At 40.5% G+C, this 17417-nt stretch overlaps 2 protein-coding genes across 7 annotated transcripts in view; one reads left to right on the top strand and one right to left on the bottom strand.

The window, feature by feature from the left end:
* Positions 1–17417, bottom strand: part of rdh8a (retinol dehydrogenase 8a) — a 180740-nt gene that overhangs the window by 18330 nt on the left and 144993 nt on the right. The window contains exon 3 of one of the 2 annotated variants that reach the window (XM_074656371.1): positions 6893–7015. The exons of the other annotated variant lie outside the window; for it this stretch is intronic. The gene's annotated coding sequence lies outside the window, so the exon portion shown is untranslated. The remainder of the gene's footprint in view (positions 1–6892; positions 7016–17417) is intronic. 2 annotated transcript variants of the gene reach the window in all.
* Positions 5979–17417, top strand: part of col5a3a (collagen, type V, alpha 3a) — a 67827-nt gene continuing 56388 nt past the window's right edge. For all 5 annotated transcript variants that reach the window (XR_012596738.1, XR_012596737.1, XM_074656354.1 and 2 more), the window contains exon 1: positions 5979–6271. Coding sequence is in view for 3 of the 5 variants with exons in the window: in XM_074656354.1 (XP_074512455.1) it covers positions 6187–6271 (85 nt within the window). In the remaining 2 variants the exon portion in view is untranslated. The remainder of the gene's footprint in view (positions 6272–17417) is intronic.

Raw genomic sequence — 17417 nt, 5'->3', positions numbered from 1 at the left:
GTATACTTGGCTCATACTGACAAGTATACAGAAAAGTCTAAGTATACTTTACTCATACTGACAAGTATACAGTTAAGTCAAAGTATACTTGGCTTATACTGACAAGTATACAGAAAAGTCTAAGTATACTTGGCTTTTAGGTCTACTTGTACTTAATCTTTTGATCGTGATATACTTAAGAAAGGTATAATTAAGTATTCTTGCCTTATAGGCCTACAGAAAGGTATACTTGGCTTGTAGTTGTGCTTACTTTTTGATAGAGTAGCCTATTAAAGTGTGTGAGTACACAGTTCTTTTTCAAATAGCATAAATAGTTAAGGGAAGTGGTGATTAAACACCCAGCTGCCAGTCTTGTCCCGCAGGCAGGTGAACCAAAAAAACCTTTTGCAGGATAGATTAGTATCACAGGGTGTGGTTTGGTGTAAGCTCTTATGTAAGAACACGTGCTTTCTGATATACAGAGATACTACTGTTTCATCAGCAGTCAGTGGATGGCACAATCCCATTTCTCTTTATAGATCAGGGTTTTTTATTTACCAGGCTCTGACAGATTGACCCACATTTCCCCCCACATGTGCATTCATTCAGCGTCTGCGTTTTCTTGCCTTTATACTTGTTCTCTTGATCAGTTAAGGATGTCAGACTGTTTTTTTTCTTTTTTTGAAGTCACTGACGAAACCCACATTTTACACAATCCCGCATAAAAGACCCAATTTTTTTTCTCGCCATTAGCACCAAGACCGCATAGCTTTTCTTCCATGCGATATGAATTGCATACAGATGTTGGCGGTTTCTTAAAGTCTCCATGTGTAAAAAAAAAAAAAACTGTAGCTGTTATCTATAAAGCTCATTTATAATTTGGCGAAATGAAGTGACGAGCTGTCAGCCTCAACACACTTAGATACACAATCATCATCCACACTCATCTTTAAATCCTCATTATATCTCAATGACAGAAAGTAATAACAATGTTTATCACATCTAAATGATACCACAAGCCCATTATAGGAAGCAGTGGTGTAAGATCTGAAATGATTTGTAAGGTGGTTATTTCACAATAACTGCTTAGGGAACAAAAAGGTATTTTCCCTTTAAACATTCATAAATCATTTTTTGGCGAGCTGAAAGAGTCAGCTGCCTCTTCCTTTTGCAACTTTGCATGCATATTTTTCCTGATGTTTGTCCTGTTCTGGCATGTTCTTCAACACAGACTGCAGGCAGAAGTTATTGAAAGCCCATGTCGGGGGTCGCTAACCCTAAACGCTCATCAGCTCCTCAAGAGGATTAATGAGGTTTCACTACCGTATGTCTCACAGGGCCTGAAATGTGGCGATGACAGATTATTTCACTCCCCTCAGTGATTCAGTGATGAGAAAAGTTCACCATCATTTATCAGCACAGAATGACCTGCAGAGGGAGAGAGAGAGAGAGAGATTTGCAACACCACATGTCTGGGCTGAACTTTAATCTTCAACAGTGGAAGCATCATTTAGAGAGAATAAATAAATAAAAATGACAAGAGAAGGAAACTAAACTAGGGGATACTACAGAGACACAACCTCAAACTGATAGATTCATCTCCTGCCAAACTTCATCTGTGATGTTTTTTCAAACCGCGTATCCACAAATACATGTCACAACACATACGGAGTATAATTTATTATCTTGGTGTTTCCACATGATTTGTAAGCGTGCACAAAGCAAAGTTGGTTTCTGCTGATTATCAGGATAAAGAGACCGCTAACATGAACTGAGTTTATTCTCCACATTGAGCACTGTTCAGCAGCATTTATGTGTTTAACTTGAAAAAGGATAATCTATTTACCTTACATTCATCATCATCAGTTTGATTTATGAAACCCAAGTTAGTTAACAAACTACAAACATGAGACAAATGTCTCTACTTGGATTTTAATTGCACTTTTCCTGCATATAACAGTCACATCTTGTGTTATAATTTAAATGTAGGCTATGTGTTGGGTCAATCAATGCATGTTTGATGCAAGTCATGTGCAAAACCAAAGTCTGGGTGTAGTTAAAGCTGCAGTAGGCAGAATGTTTTTGGCATCATTGGACAAAAATTCCATAATAACCTTTCAGCATATTGTAATTCAAGTGTTCTGAGAGAAAACTCGACTTATGCACCTCCTCATGGCTGTTTTCAGGCTTTAAAATACCTAGCCCGTGACGGGAGACTTTGGCCAATCACAGGTCATTTTAGAGAGAGAGCGTTCCTATTGGCTGTTCATTCAATGGAGGCAGCTGTCACTCACTCACGACCTCCGATCAAATGGTCAAACTAGGCAGCGCTGATCAAATATGAATCAATATTCTGTTACTGTAATGCCTATTTCTCTCCTCAAATGTTTTCAGAAACATCTTGTAGTGTACTGTTTGGCTGTAAAATTAGAAAGTTTGCTCCGGCTGGTGGGCGGTGCTTGGTATCTCCTCAACTTGGCTGCCGGGTCACAAACTTTCTCATTGTACAGCTAAACAGTACACTACAAGATGTTTCTGAAAATATTTGAGGCTATACATAGGCATTACAGTAACAGAATATTGATTCATATTTGATCAGCGCTGCCTAGTTTGACCGTTTGATCGTAGTTCGCGAGTGATTGACAGCTGCTCAGAGACGACAGGCTCCAGCTCGGCTCTGATTGGTTGTTTTCCTCCGGTCTGTGAAATTTTGCAGATGCCATTAGGACACAGATGTTGACACATGATTTATTTTTCAGATTACCTGTCCCATGCACTACTGTCAGGATATAGTGACCGTTAATGTCAGGTTTATTCCTTGTTTTAAATGTTTTTCCTTTGTTTTATTGTGTGTTATAAAGAATGATTATCTAAGTTGTCCTGTAGTTGGACGAAGGTACACAGCACATGCTCTGGAAATATTTCTCACTCGGAGCTCAGACTACCCGCTGGACTCTTAGTAACTATCTGCTAAAAGCTGTTAGGAATGTGGCCCTGACTCAGGCTGGCTAAGCTGGTAGTGAGAGGGGAGATGGTGGGAGGTCAGGGCGTCCGTTGTTTACCCACCAGATCAACCTCAATCTGGCCAGCTATCAAACCTCCTTCTATCCTCCTTCTCTTCTCTTCTATCTCTCCAACTTGTGCTCCCACTATTTACTGTCTTAGAGGCTCAGGAAATGTATCTTTTATCTTTCATTTTCCCTTAAATTGAAGAATTTGAAGGATTTAAAAAAAATGTTGGTTAACTTTTTTGACATTTTTAATATTTAATTACCACAAAGAAGCATTCATGTGTTTTAGATTTACATCATAACTGATTTGCGTGCTGGGTTTGGCTGGAAATAATAAGGAACAGTATCTTTGGATAAAAGTTATGACTTTGACATGGGTGTGTTTCTCCTTTTTTTTCTGTGGTTTGAGACTCATCTCCCTTGAGAAATTACTGTTTGGCTTCTTTTCTCTGAAATGTCTCGAGGATTCCGACTTCCAGTTACTTTACAAAGGCCTGTCGTAGCTTGGACTCGAGGAACGTTATCTTTGGTAATTTTCCAATTAGACAAGGTCTTCACAAGTCTTATCTTAGAGCATGTCTCAACCGAACACCACAATCTTCCTCGATTTAATTAGGCTTCTGGCAGGACCGTATTCAGCCTGCACAGGTAACCGGCACTGTGAGTTTAAGCTCTGGCTGATGATTGGGACAGATGTCCCCGACAGTATTAAGAGCTAGGTGACTTGTGATTTGTCACGACCAATTATTTCAGCTCACTGCTGTCAGCGTGCAGTGTCCCTATTAAAAGATTATTAACTTCCTGTTGTTTAATGGAAACTCAATTCACATTATGACAGTTATACCTGTAAAAACAGGCTCATTATAAGACGGAGCAACACTCAAATATGTCTTTTCAGTATGTTGATGAGGTTAATCACGTACAAGATGGATGTTTCTGTAATGTGGTCTGGTGCATTTTAAAGAGCTACAGAAAATGAAATGACCACTCGGTTTAAAGTTAGAGGGAGTGCACTAACACACCTTATTGCTTTTAAATAATGGCTTTTAACCAGGCGTTCCTGCCCCTCGACTAGCAGCCCACGACCTCTAACCTGAGGTGATCCAGCCTCCGGCCTCACTGTGGTCCAGCTCCAGTCTGAACAAGCGTCACAGAGACGCTGCAGCAGTGCTGAACTGAGATTGGACTGATGGTGGAGATAACCTGACTTCTGATCTGCAAAAACCTGTTGACTCCTTGAACTGGCCAGTGGCCGGGGGTGCTGTAATAAGGTGTATTCAACTAGTGTGTGAAGTTTAAAGCTTGGATGCATCCTCCAGCTTCACATGATTTAGCTCGACCTCTGGTCGTCCAGCCATTTAGATTGTTGCTAGACGTTATCAGCATACTTGCCAACATACTTGAGGATCTCTTTCTCTTAGTACTCTCCATCTCTCAGTCCCTGAAGGTCCTTTGAGACACAACGGCACCACTGCACTCTGAAGCCCATTATTTCCAATGGCTTGCGCCACATCACGCCACGCCATGCCACACGCAACTCAAACCGCGTTGTGTCGCGATCATCTCTTCCACCGGCAAACAACATTTGGTGTAGATGTATTGTCGTCCGGGTGGAAATAGTAGGGCTTATACACTTATACCATTGTTCAGTGCCAGAAACAAGTTGAGATAACGAAATGGTAAAAAAGGTGTACAAAATTGCCATTAATCAGGAGAAATACGGGAGAATGTGACCCTGTGAGGAAACTGGGAGACGACAATGACTAATGGGAGTCTCCCATGAAAATTGGAAGGGTTGCCAAGTATGGTTATTGGTTGCTATAAGCACCATAGATGTGGGCCAATAGGGGCCTACTACAACCAATAGTATGCTTTATTACCTATCCACATGGTGGATCACAGAAAGAAGGTATAAAATAAGTGCAGGTGAAAGTTAAGAGGGAATCAAATAACAATAATTAAATTATGAGATATCCGAACATTTGGTAACATTTCATTTTACAGGTCCGCAAATTTCATGATAATTAGGTGATAATTAGTAAGTTATCTATTTGAAATTTCTTTGGAATTACTGCCAAAGTACCCCAATATTTTTCTCAAAATGTTTTGAAAATTACTTTATTATAAACATTATTCAATAATTATATGCTGAAATAGCTTATAATGGTTAAAATATGGCCCTTAGGCTTGAGAAGCAGCTGCTCTTCATCAGAGGTGGAAAACCAAAACTAATAGAAGACACTTCAGATCAGGCACAAATCTCACCATTGTGTTACTTAAGAAATTTCAAATAAGTTATTTGCTAATTATTATCTATTTATCAACAGACATGGAAATAAAGCATATCAATTAAATTTGTATTGTTTTCCTGGAAATGTATTAAATACATTACCAGTTATTTATAACTGCTTATTGGGAAATAGTGGAATATAAGTATTAAATAATGTTTGTAATAGATATAAAATAATATTAATAAAAGTCCAGAGTCAAATCCCAAGTCAAAATAGTAAAAAGTAATTTTCGATATTTGAGGTAAACATTGGGGTAATTTGGCAGTAATTCCAAAGAAATTTCAAATAGGTTACTTGCTTATTATCACATCATCATATTTTGCATTATCATCATTATGATGATGGTCACTCTAATTCAATCACTGAGACATCCTGATCAAATTTAATCATATATCCTCCATTCAGGTGCTTGTTATCTGTGGATAAGATGGTAGCCTATACACATATGCAAACATCAGGAGACTGACAGGTCAGCTATGTCAGGGCGTTGTGCTCTCACCACATCTGTTGGTAATGACCACCTTCAAGAAGTGAGACCCCTCAAATTACCTTTAGTAAAAAACATGATTTAAGTCGGAGTTTTTTTTTCTCCTGCATCTCATCCAATGCGCCCTGGGACCGTCCTATGGGAGGAGGAGGAGGAGGAAGAGGAGGAGGAGGTGGAGTAGGAGGGAGGAGGGATGGTGAGAGGGAGAAATTGAATGAGAGGGGCTGAGCGAAACCGAGAGGAGCCACCACAACAAAACTTCTCCCAACAATCAAGCAAGTGGAACTAAAGCCTGTTCCTTTTCTCTCTCTCTCTCTCTCTGCCCGCATGGCTGCTGAGCTCCTGCAGAGATTCTAACTTCAGAGTAAAGTTGTGGAGGCGCAGAGGAAGAGGAGGGTCTCCGCTTGGGAAGAAGAAGATGGACCGTTTAATAAGGACCAGGTCGCGCAGGAGAATACCAATATTTGTTTTAATCCTGCTTCACGTGACGACAACACAAGCTGGTAAAGTATAGTTGAATGAACTCCTTTTTATCTAAAGTTTCCATGACTTTTCTTTTCTTCTTCCATTCATCACTTTGGTCCTCATCCAACAAACTTCTTGGCGCAAACTTTTCACTTTGGATCAAATGCAACTATGCATGCTTTTTGTGTGTGTGTGCATACATATTAATTATCCGCGTGACTGCACAAGAAGCACATTTTGCATTTCAATTGAATTAATATCTGCAAGGTCTTTTTGCATGTGAATGTGTGAGTCAGGTGAGCTGGAGGACTTCAGCAGCAGCAGCAGTGAGACCTCAGGAGATGGATGATGTCATCATGTTTGAGTTTGCTTGTGACCAGCGTCGGTTTACTGTGAAAAGCTTTAACGTTGGCTCGAGAAAGAAGGCTGAATGGCTGAACACTGAGCGAACAGAGTAGATTAAAATTCCTGTCATGGATCTGTTTAATGTGCCCTTGCATGCTCTGCAGAGGTCCCAAGTGAAGGCGCTTAGCACTAACACTCTTACTGCCTTAGTTATGATTATTCTGGCACGCTTACATGTCTGACATGTTTTATTGCAGGATAATACCCCAGGTCATATTTCACACACTGGAGGAGTGAAGTATAGCTGGACTCACTTTTCAATGATCCACCTGCAAGAAGAGGAGGAGGACTTCTGTCAAACAGCTGTGTCTCTCTCTGTCTGTCCTGGTGTCCACATTTGTTGCACTTTCAGGCTTGTTCTGTATGGAGGACGGAACCTGTCAAAATAAAAATAATAATAATAAAAAAAAATGGCAATTAATAATGAATAAATACTTTTAAAAATAAATTTAAAATAAAAAATGAATAAATGTAAGAATAAATAAATACATTTCAAAGTTAATAAAAAATAAATAAATAAAAAGGGAAAATTAAATAGATGAGTAGATAGAGGAATTTATACAAAGGTAAATAAATAAAGAAGAACATTTAAACAGAAATATCAATTTATGTCACATTTTATCAATTAATAATTTATATTATTTTTGGTACATTTAATGGGATCTATTAGGGCTGTCAATCAATTTAAATATTTAATCACGATTAATCGCAAATTAATAACATTTCTTATCTGTTAAAAATGTATCTTAAAGGGAGATTTGCCAAGTATTTAATAGTCTTATAAACATGGGCAAATATGCTTGCTTTATGCAAATGTATGTATATATCTATTATTGGAAATCAATTAACACAAAACAATGACAGATATTGTTCAGAAACCCTCACAGGTACTGCATTTAGCATAAATAAAATATGCTCAAATCATAACATGGCAAACTGCAGCCCAACAGGCAACAACAGCTGTCAGTGTGTCAGTGTGCTGACTTGACTAGGGCTTGCCCCAAACTGCATGTGATTATCATAAAGTGGGCATGTCTGTAAAGGGGAGACTCGTAGATACCCATAGAACCCATTTTCATTCACATATCTTGAGGTCAGAGGTCAAGGGACAAGGGACCCCTTTGAAAATGGCCATGACAGTTTTTCCTCGCCAAGATGTTTTGTAAGTTTGGAGTGTTATTTAGGCTCCTTTGCAACAAGCTTGTATGACATGGTTGGTACCAATGAATTCATTAGGTTTTGTAGTTTCACATAATGCCAGTATCCTCACTTTAGCTTTAAAACTGAGCCCGCTACAACTTAAAAATTGCAACTTGTGTTAAAGAAATTAGTGATGTTAAAACAAATTTGCATTAACACATTACCGCGCTAACTTTGACAGCCCTAGAAGATATTCATTTTTAAAATGAATTTAAAATAAATGCAAAAATAGGGGAATTAATACAAAGGTAAATAAATAAAGACACAAATTGAAACAGAAATATCAATTTATTTCACATATTAATTAATTAATGTCTACATTTATTTTTAATATTATCTTTGGTACATTTAATAGCATATTTATTTGCTTCACGAGTCATTTATTTATTTTAGTTTTTGGCAGGCTCTGTCCTCCATAATTCAGCAAGTGCTGCACCCATTTTAAGGCTTCCTTGTTCCCAGAAACAACCAGCTAGTGCATACATACATACTGTTATGTCATTTGGGCCCACTGCTATCTGTCACCCACACACGCCTCCATGCCCTATGGCCGTGTCCTGAGTATCTTCAACTGGCAGCAGACTATTTCCTTGCAGGTGCTGCTGCGGTTTAGAGACTCCCTGATGGAGCGACATGCCTCAACAGCAGACCTTAACCCTGTGGTCACCACAAAGTGCTTAAAAACATGTCTCATTTTCACTGGTGGCTTTTCCACTTTATGGCTGGCAGGATTTGTTGGGAGTTCATTGGCTGATAAAGCGATGGCAGGAGGAAGTGAGCCAAGTGACATAATCACATTCAAGTGACATGGCGGCGGCGGCGTCCACTGCCCTCTAATGAAGTGAGAGGCTGGGATGATTTAAAAGTGCATGGGACATATGGCGGTGCTGATATGGCAGCCTTAGATATGTGCATGTGGTTGATAATGTGTCTGTGTGTGTGTTGCAGTGCCAGAATGTTTTCCCATATGCTTTCTGTGTGTGTTCGACCGAGATGAGAGGACTTTGTAGTCCTGTTTGCTGACAGGAAGTGAGACATTCTTGCATTCGTCTACAGCTAGTTTCAGTTAGGATCCTCTGTTCTTTTGCCTCGACACATTTTTCTTTCCTTCTTTTCTTTTTTTTTCCTGTTCCTGGGAATAGGGAGTGTTTGTTTTTATTTTATATGCCTTATCTCTTCTTTTACATCACTGTTCTCTCCTCCCGCTCATGCCCTGCCTCATCCTTGACTGGTTCTACGACAGAGGGGGGAAATCGTGCGTGCAGCCCCCTCGCTGCGTCCCGTTTGATCCAGCCTCCTTGCCAATCGTGCAACCAGACTCCCTTAGGAGGACGGCAAGACTTGTTCGCCTTTGATCCAGCAGCAAATTAGTGGCAAATGAAAACAAATGAAAAAGGCAGCTGAATTTAGCAGGATAGAGAATAGGAGGAGAGGAAATTGTACGCCTTACAGCGCTAGCGTTTTCTGTTATGTGAGTTTCTGTAATAGAAACATTAAACATCAGAAGTGTCAGAGATGCTGATGTCTATCCCTGGGTGCTGATGCTGCATATCAAAACTGCTTCTCAGACTTTTTGATGAGGCAAATTCCCCCAAGTCTTTAATATGTAGAAATTATGCTGAAACACTTTATGGTGCTGGACCGCAATCTATAGTATTCAACGCACATCTGGCTTCCAGAAACTCCCTTTCCCCTCTAGCTTCTCGTGTTTCTGATCACTGGATGCTTCAAGAGGCTCTCTCCCTGTGGGACTAGCTGGAGATGCTTCTTGTAGAATCGCAATGAGCCGACATCAGAGGGCCTGACTCCTTTGCAGTGTCCCCTTACATGTCATCTGCCTCTTTATCCCACTTTATGGGCCTTGGAAAAGTTTTATCATCGTCATCCATCACATGCACATTTTAGTGGAGGCCGCAGTAGTAAGCTTTACTTCAAAAAGTCATCTGTAGAGTGTTGAAAACAATCTGCTACCCTCAGTGACATCGTGACCTGGCTCATGTTCCAACTTCTCTGAAGGTTTCCTTTGAGCTGCGAACACACAGAGAGGCCCACAACTTTCTTTAAACTGTCCTTCAGAAGCACAAAGGAGCAGGACTTCTAAAGGAGCATGTGTATATACCTGTCTTAGCATATAGTGTTATACTTGCCAGCTCTGGTGTTACAGTCCATAATAGCTGCTGCCTCAATGTTGTGATGTCTGAGAGACTAAGTGACGGCTTTGGGTTGGAACTTGAATGGGCTTGGTCATGTGTATGCTTGCATCTAGGTAATCCTCTGTGCCTGAGGTATGTAAGAAAGAAGTTGTGTGTGTGCACTTGTGCTTGTTGTGGTGGTGTGTTATGGTGCATATTTATGAGGACCTGATATCTTCAGAAGGTCAAAGAGAGGAGAAAAGATCTTCCAATTTAAACCCTCCCCCCTCTTCTTAAAGGGAATTTAGTGGTTAGAAATGGGATCAGGCAGGTTGTTCGCATACATCGTTCGTAGCTATACCTACAAAAAGTATTGCACTGTAACTTGTATCTATTACACAATATCAATTTGTATGTAATCCATGTAATCGTGAACCAGGAAGTATAAAGAGTAACAAACGCCACGTAGGGAGGAGGTCGGGGTGGATTGGTGGGACAAATAGACTTTTGCCCAGGAAACGGGTGTTCATACCTCGTGTGAAACCAGAAGTCAACATTGATTTATTGGTCACGTAACTTCTGTACTTAAGTTACGGCATTTCATGACTTATTTTAACCCAAACCGCGATCTTTTCCTAAACCTAATCAAGTAGTTTTGTTGCCTTAACTTAACCAAATCGGTCTTTTCCTAAACCTAACTAAGTCATTTTGTGGCCGGAACTTAACCAAGTTGATCTTTTCCTAAACCTAATCAACTAGTTTTGTCGTCTAAACCTAACCAAGTCAATCTTTTCCTAAATCTTACTAAGTACTTTTGTTGCCTAAACCTAACCAAGTTGTTTCCTGTGAAGACAGAAGTTTATTTTGAAAAGACTGTTTACATGTAACGAGCAAGATTTGACACATGTTGCTCGACATTCGTGGGAAAACGCATGAATAATGAGAAATAACTTTTGAGTTATCATACGAACCGTTGAGGATACGTTGTGTCAGGCTAAGTTAAGGGCAGATGTTAAGCATGCAGTAGAGTATTATGGTTGGGGAATGGGTTTACTGTAGTCAAAACATCCTCACAAGTACAGAAGTACACATGTGTGGAGTGCCTGTCCAGCTATGGGCTTTGAGGGGCAGGTGTTTTCTCTACAGGCCAAGCAGCTTTTGGCCTGTAGGCCTATCACGCTGTGAACAAACATGAGCAGAACAAACTGTGGAGATTGAAGAATGTGGTGCTGATGTGAGCTGGAAGGGAAATGTGAAACCAGATGCCACCAGAATCTCTCAGCTTCTACACCAAAAGTAACAACAGGTCACTGACCCATATTCATGTCCGGTTTATCACTGTAGTTAGGAGAGAGTCAGCCAGTGGATTCACAGTCTATATATATGAAAATGCACATGCTGATTGTCTTGAGCATAATCATATTAATTATGTGTTAAGTGCATGTCAAGACTACATGCTTATGATGGATTAAAGACTTAATGTTAGGCTGGTCGCGTTTAGGGCTGTCCTCGACCAAAGAAATTCTCAAACGACTAATCAATAAGTTGATTTAATCGACAGATCTGTAAGTTTCTCTGACAAAGATCACACAAAAGCACCACTTTAAATCTTGTTTACCAGAGATGTGCTCATATGTTTCTTAGAAATAAGTCATTCAGCATTAAAAAAGGATACAAAACGAAAGAAATCTTAGTCAACTAAGATCAAAACGACCGATTAGTCGACTAATTGACGAAGAGTGGGCAGCCCTAGTCGCGTTCTTCATCTCTTTCATTGTCTCGTAATATTATTCATGACCCAATAACCCCTCAGAAAACGTTCCCAGCAGTCGTCTACACAACAGCTGACTTGACTTGCTCCTAAACTCTCAGCGATAACTCAAAGCAGACAAAACCACAAAGCACATTGAGGGTGATGACTATCACTGCCTCTCAGTTTGCAAACTTCCAGCCCAACAACTCCATGATGTTAAAGTAAATTTACTTTTGTCACAGACATTTCAACATTCTCTTCTTGGTTTTTAATATTCTCTGTTTACAAGGAAAAGAGTAAAGTTGTTACAGATACAGTAATACAGTGATTCAGAGAGAAATTTGGACTAGGGCAGAGGTCCAAAGTGCTGTTTTTTCCCCCTCTGTGGGCGTTATAATTGAGCTTCATATATACAGTGGGTGCAGGCTGTTTGGTCATACTAGTGGGTGCAGTCAGTGCATCTGTCTTATTTGGCTATTTACATTTTCATGTGTTCAGACTAGCGTGTATTAGCTCTCCTCACCTCACAGTGTTCTTGTGCACACACAGCAATGACCCAGACGAAAGGTCACACCCACCGCTAATTAGATTAAGTCTGTTCTTCATGGAGCCTGTCTGGATCTATCCAACCATGTCCACTGGATTCGTCACCCATTTTTTCATTATTAATCAACATATGTTTTGCAGCTTGTTGCATTTAAAATGTTTTCCCAAGAAATTCCCCCTCAAAAACAGTAGTTTTTACAGAGAATTCAGGAGGAGAGTTGCTGTTCCTCTCCTCATCTCAGGGTGTGGTCTGAGACACTATGGAAAACTGTCAGATTCATTTTGGCTTCATTTCTTGTTAAAATTCCCCAGTTCCCCAGCGCAATCGTTTTTGACAGAGTAGTATTGTGTGTGTGTGTGTGTGTGTGTGTGTGTGTGCGAGTGGTCTTTTCAGGCTGAGCTGGGAGTGTAGGTGGTGTGAGTCATAAAGAATGTCTTCAGAGTGCATTCGCTTTAGAAACACAGAGAACATATTATGTCCATGTCATAGGACTGAAGTGGTGCTGAGCTGTGTGACCGCAGGGCATGGAGAGAATGTGTCAAGTGTCACAGCACAGCCGGAGAAGATACACAGATGTGGACTGTTTGGTGGCATTTCCAGGGGATAGAGCTGTGAGCTGTGAGGTGGGGTGTTGGACGGATCTGTTGCTGGACAGACATGGTTGTCTCATAGAGGGGGAAAAAAAGCGCAAGAAAAAGAAGGCAGAAATGCCAGATGTCTGTGAAATTGCTGGATGTTTATGCTCCTTATTCCCATGTATTCTGACCTTTCAGTGTGATTGGAAAACACTCTGAGTCATCAGTCCTGGGAGATTCTACGATGCTATTTCAAACATGTAGAGCTGTATCTGTAAGTGGTGGACACAATAACCACAAGGGTTGCTCATTTATGCTCATCCGCTCTTGCTACGTTTCTTATAAGTAACATAATTTACAGGTGAGGTACAGGTAAGGACAGGACATGATTACGACAAAGACTAATGAGATGCAAGCAAAGCCTGCTTAGACAGTCAGCGCTGCGGGATAGGTAAAGCTGCAAGAATTGGCACAACTTAAGGGGACATAAATTAATCCAAAGCAGGGAATAGATCACTTTTTTCCTATCGATTGCTGCAGGGATCCAGACTTCATATGGCCGCCTGCCACAAGCCTGGGGTTTCTACTCTTGATGCAAGAGTTAGAGGAAGTTGGCAGGCTCCAGTTCTGAAAAGTGAAGCCAGTGCCTTAAACATGCATCCTTTCTAATAGCCAGCAGGGGGCGACTCCTCTGGCTGCAAAAAGAAGTCTGATTGTATAGAAGTCTATGAGAAAATGAGCCTACTTCTCACTTGATTTATTACCTCAGTAAACATTGTAAACATGAGTTTATGGTCTCAATCGCTAGTTTCAAGTCTTCTTCAATACAGCATGATGTTCATTTAGTAAATTATGGTCCCATTTAGAGTCAAATAGACCATAAAGCAGGGTATGCTTTAGGGCATGGCTACTTTGTGATTGACAGATTGCTACCACGGCGTTGTCCGGTCTGGGATTTGTCCGTGTTTTTGTCTTACAACTTTAACCCTCTCATAGTGTGTTTTCATTTTATGACAGTTTATTGTAAAAGTCTATTCAGCAATTGGTTGTACCTAGCTCCACCCTTTCGTAACACTTATGATTGCAAAAAAACAAGATGGCGACAGCCAAAAACCAAGATTTAGTATGTCTCAATACATAATATGTCAAATGCAGTATGCCAAAAATACCATGATGTCCTACTACATCCGGTTACAATTGCAGTATACAAGCCAGTATGCTTATCTGACACACATTCCTCTGTGTAGCGGATATATGAACAAGGGATGCAGTCCAGCACAGGTTTTTCCCACGTTCTCCGAATCAGCTTTCTTAATTTTAACAACAGTTTATTCTGTACAATTGAGTATGGGGATGCCTGTTATTCTCTGCACATTTCACTGACAGATCATTGTGAATGCGGTTTCTTTTTTTTGGGTGGAATTTCTGCTGCTTGTCTCAAATTTCTCCCTTTGGCATTGTTGCACATCTTGACTGTTCTCTGTTGTCTTGCGAGTGTCAGAGGTCAACAGTCTCCTGACAGCCCATAGCTGGAGCATAGTTATTTTTAAAACTCATAGCGGTTGAGGCAGAAATATGTGGTATATGGGATGCACTGACATCTCATCTTTGGTTTGCTTGAAATTAAACAATTTTGCTGAAATGTTAATTGTGTTATTTTTTGTTTTGAGATCATTTTGTCAGGTGCTGCTCTGGATGAGCTGACAGAAACCCAAGAATCCTGTATAATTAGACCCATGTTGCTTCAATTTAGAGCTATTCAGACTGCCTTATGACCTCTCTTCCTCCCTGTGCATGAGAGAGATAGAGAAAGAACAAGATAGATACTGTAGATAGAGAGAGAGCTTTTACTGTATTCTAACCTTTGACTAAAACACAAACTTTAAACTTTGCTATCCTGAAGGAAATTGATTTGCAGTCAGAGCTACAAAGAGCTAATTTGGAATTAAAGACAAACATTAAGGATTAGGACCCAGACATGATGTTAAGTAAACTGTTTTGATTAATAAAGTGCTTTGATATGAAATACAGATGCTTGATGTGTTTAAGCTTTTAGCTATGAGAATAAAAGACTCTGGCATGGCATGTCTTTGTTCTTTGCTTCTGAAGAGGCAGTGTGATCAGGGCCATTCGAGGATACAGCAGCTAGCCTTTTTCATTACTTCTTTAAAGGTTCTCTATACGATATTAGAGCATTAATATAGCAGCAAACAACTATTTGCTATGTAAAGATTAATGGCTACCTGAGCAGAGAATGAAGTCACTCTTTCTCTCTATGTGTTGTCTCCTCGCTTTGTTGACATCGCTGGCTGGCTGTGCATGCCTTTTAGTGCATGTTTGTAGTCCCACTGGCTAGGTCACGGCCGCTGCTTTGCACTTCTCTCATAAGGCGGTTACAGCTGATAACGAAGTCCTGACTGACGGCGTCATCGCAGAACTGAGCACCCACCCACTGGTTACCCGCCAGGTTAACACCGTTAGCTCTGTCAGCGCTGTTGCTGTTGTTTTCACTGTTTGCGATGTTAGCACCTTTAGCTACAAGCCACCAGCTCAGCCGTCGCCATGTTGAGAACCGTGCAAAGGCAATGGAATGTCACCCATCCAGCCCGACCTCCTCCCTACATGGCGTTTGTCGCTTTTTATACTTCCTGATTCACAGTTACGTAGATTACATGCAAATTGATTTCTTGGGATATACACGAATTACAGTGCATTTACTTTTCGTAGGTATGGCTAAGAACCGTGTATGAGAACAGCCTGAGTTTGTTGCAACCAAAACAACTTTACTGGCCAACTTAACCAGCATTGTCAATTTATTTTAATTTATCAGGGGACCATATCAGGCCAAAACGCCTTGATTGAATGTGAGAATGTCAAATCAAATACTATTTATTCTTGATCTAAGTGTGGGTGACTGGGCTGTGACCTTTGAAAGTCAATACCTTATTCCTTGACATTTAGGTCTTGGTTCACTGTCATGACGGCTAGAGCAGATTTGAAAATGATCCTAAAAGACTGTGGGTGGGTGAACAGTTAATGGTGCCACATGTACATAGACTGTAACTGCTTGAGGTTTCTGTTAATAGAAGTCAGAAACTTCTGTAAGAGGACCTTTTATGCATTTGTGCTTTTTCCCTTTTCTTTGGTGTGTTATATAGTTTTTGTTGTGCATGTAAAATGTCTGGAAAGTTACAAAGCCCAAAGGGAGTTACTCTCCCCCACAGAAACACTACTACTGAACTGCTCTTCCGTAATGTGGTGATGTCACCAAGTAACACATCTGCATTATACCTGCCTAGCGCCTAGTTTGGCACGCCCTCAAACAAAGTTAGATAGGAGTTAGTTAGGAGTCCAAAGAGTTTGGTTCGCTTGACCAATTACAACAGAGTGTGCCAGCTGACCAATCAGAGCAGACTAGGCTTTTCGGGAGGGGGCGGGGCTGAAACAGAGCGTTTCAGACAGAGAGTGAAAAGAGGTGCTGCAGCACAGCCGGTACGAGAAAAATAAAGTGTTTTTTGAACATTAAGGCATGTAAACATGTTCTAGTAGAGACCCTAAATACAAGTATGCACCTGAAAATGAGCATAATAGGTCCTCTTTAATTTAATTTACTCGGTATAAATGAAAAAATTCAAGCACTAAGGTCTGAAATACCTTTAGATCTGTACCTAATGTTTTCCATTGTTGGAGCCTGGCTGTAATTCACAGCTTAACCTATTTACAGGCATGCTAGGGGACTGCGAGGGTGAGCTCTCAAAGCTGCTTGGAATAAATGGCCTCTGCTAGTATGCAAATAAATAACACCATAAAATGTAACATGGTGTTTTTCTGCAAGCAATGTCTGGGCAAAGGTATACTTTCGCCACATGTTTAATTAACAAGGAGAATAATAGGCGAGCTCCTGTATGAGCGGCACGAGCCACAGGAGGCAATTTGGGTTTAGGATCCTCATTTCAGATGCATGGAATGCTAAGTGCTGAGTTGCCCCGAACAGGTTCTCTGTAGCAGCTGGTGGGAGACCGGCGGCACACAAAACTCTGATTTTGGCTAATGCTCACGGCAGCACTTTATCAAGAGAACATCTGATAACATGACCAGCGGACTGCAACTAAAGCTCAGGCTCATTGTAATGAGAGAAGCAACACAGAGAGAAACCTCATATCTACAGAGGCATTTGTTCATCTAAACAAATCCCCGAGATCTGTTCTCCTGTTTGTGATTAAAATCAACTTGTTTCGAGAGTTTTCATGACAATAATATCTTTGGCCTTATTCTGTTTTGTCTCCAGATATTAAAATGCACTTTTGGAAAATACCCGAAACAAGGCTGAATTGCTTTGGGGAACAAGTGAAACCATGTTATTGGCAGAAATGTTTCTTTTCTCAGGAAAATAAGCCTTGCATATTTAATACGAAACTAGCTGACTTGTAGGACAGATGTTTTATATGAATCACTGATGTGCTTATTTGTGCCAATGAAGTGTTCAAATTGTGATGAATGCGACGCGGACATATTGTTGCTCGCTGGTGCATGGTGAGCGGTGTGCAGGTGTCAGCTGTCAGGTGTGCTGCA

Source organism: Sebastes fasciatus, chromosome 13 (assembly GCF_043250625.1).
Source record: "Sebastes fasciatus isolate fSebFas1 chromosome 13, fSebFas1.pri, whole genome shotgun sequence".
NCBI lineage: Eukaryota > Metazoa > Chordata > Actinopteri > Perciformes > Sebastidae > Sebastes > Sebastes fasciatus.
Note: the sequence above shows the minus strand (reverse complement) of the source record. Positions and strands in the feature narration are given on the sequence as shown.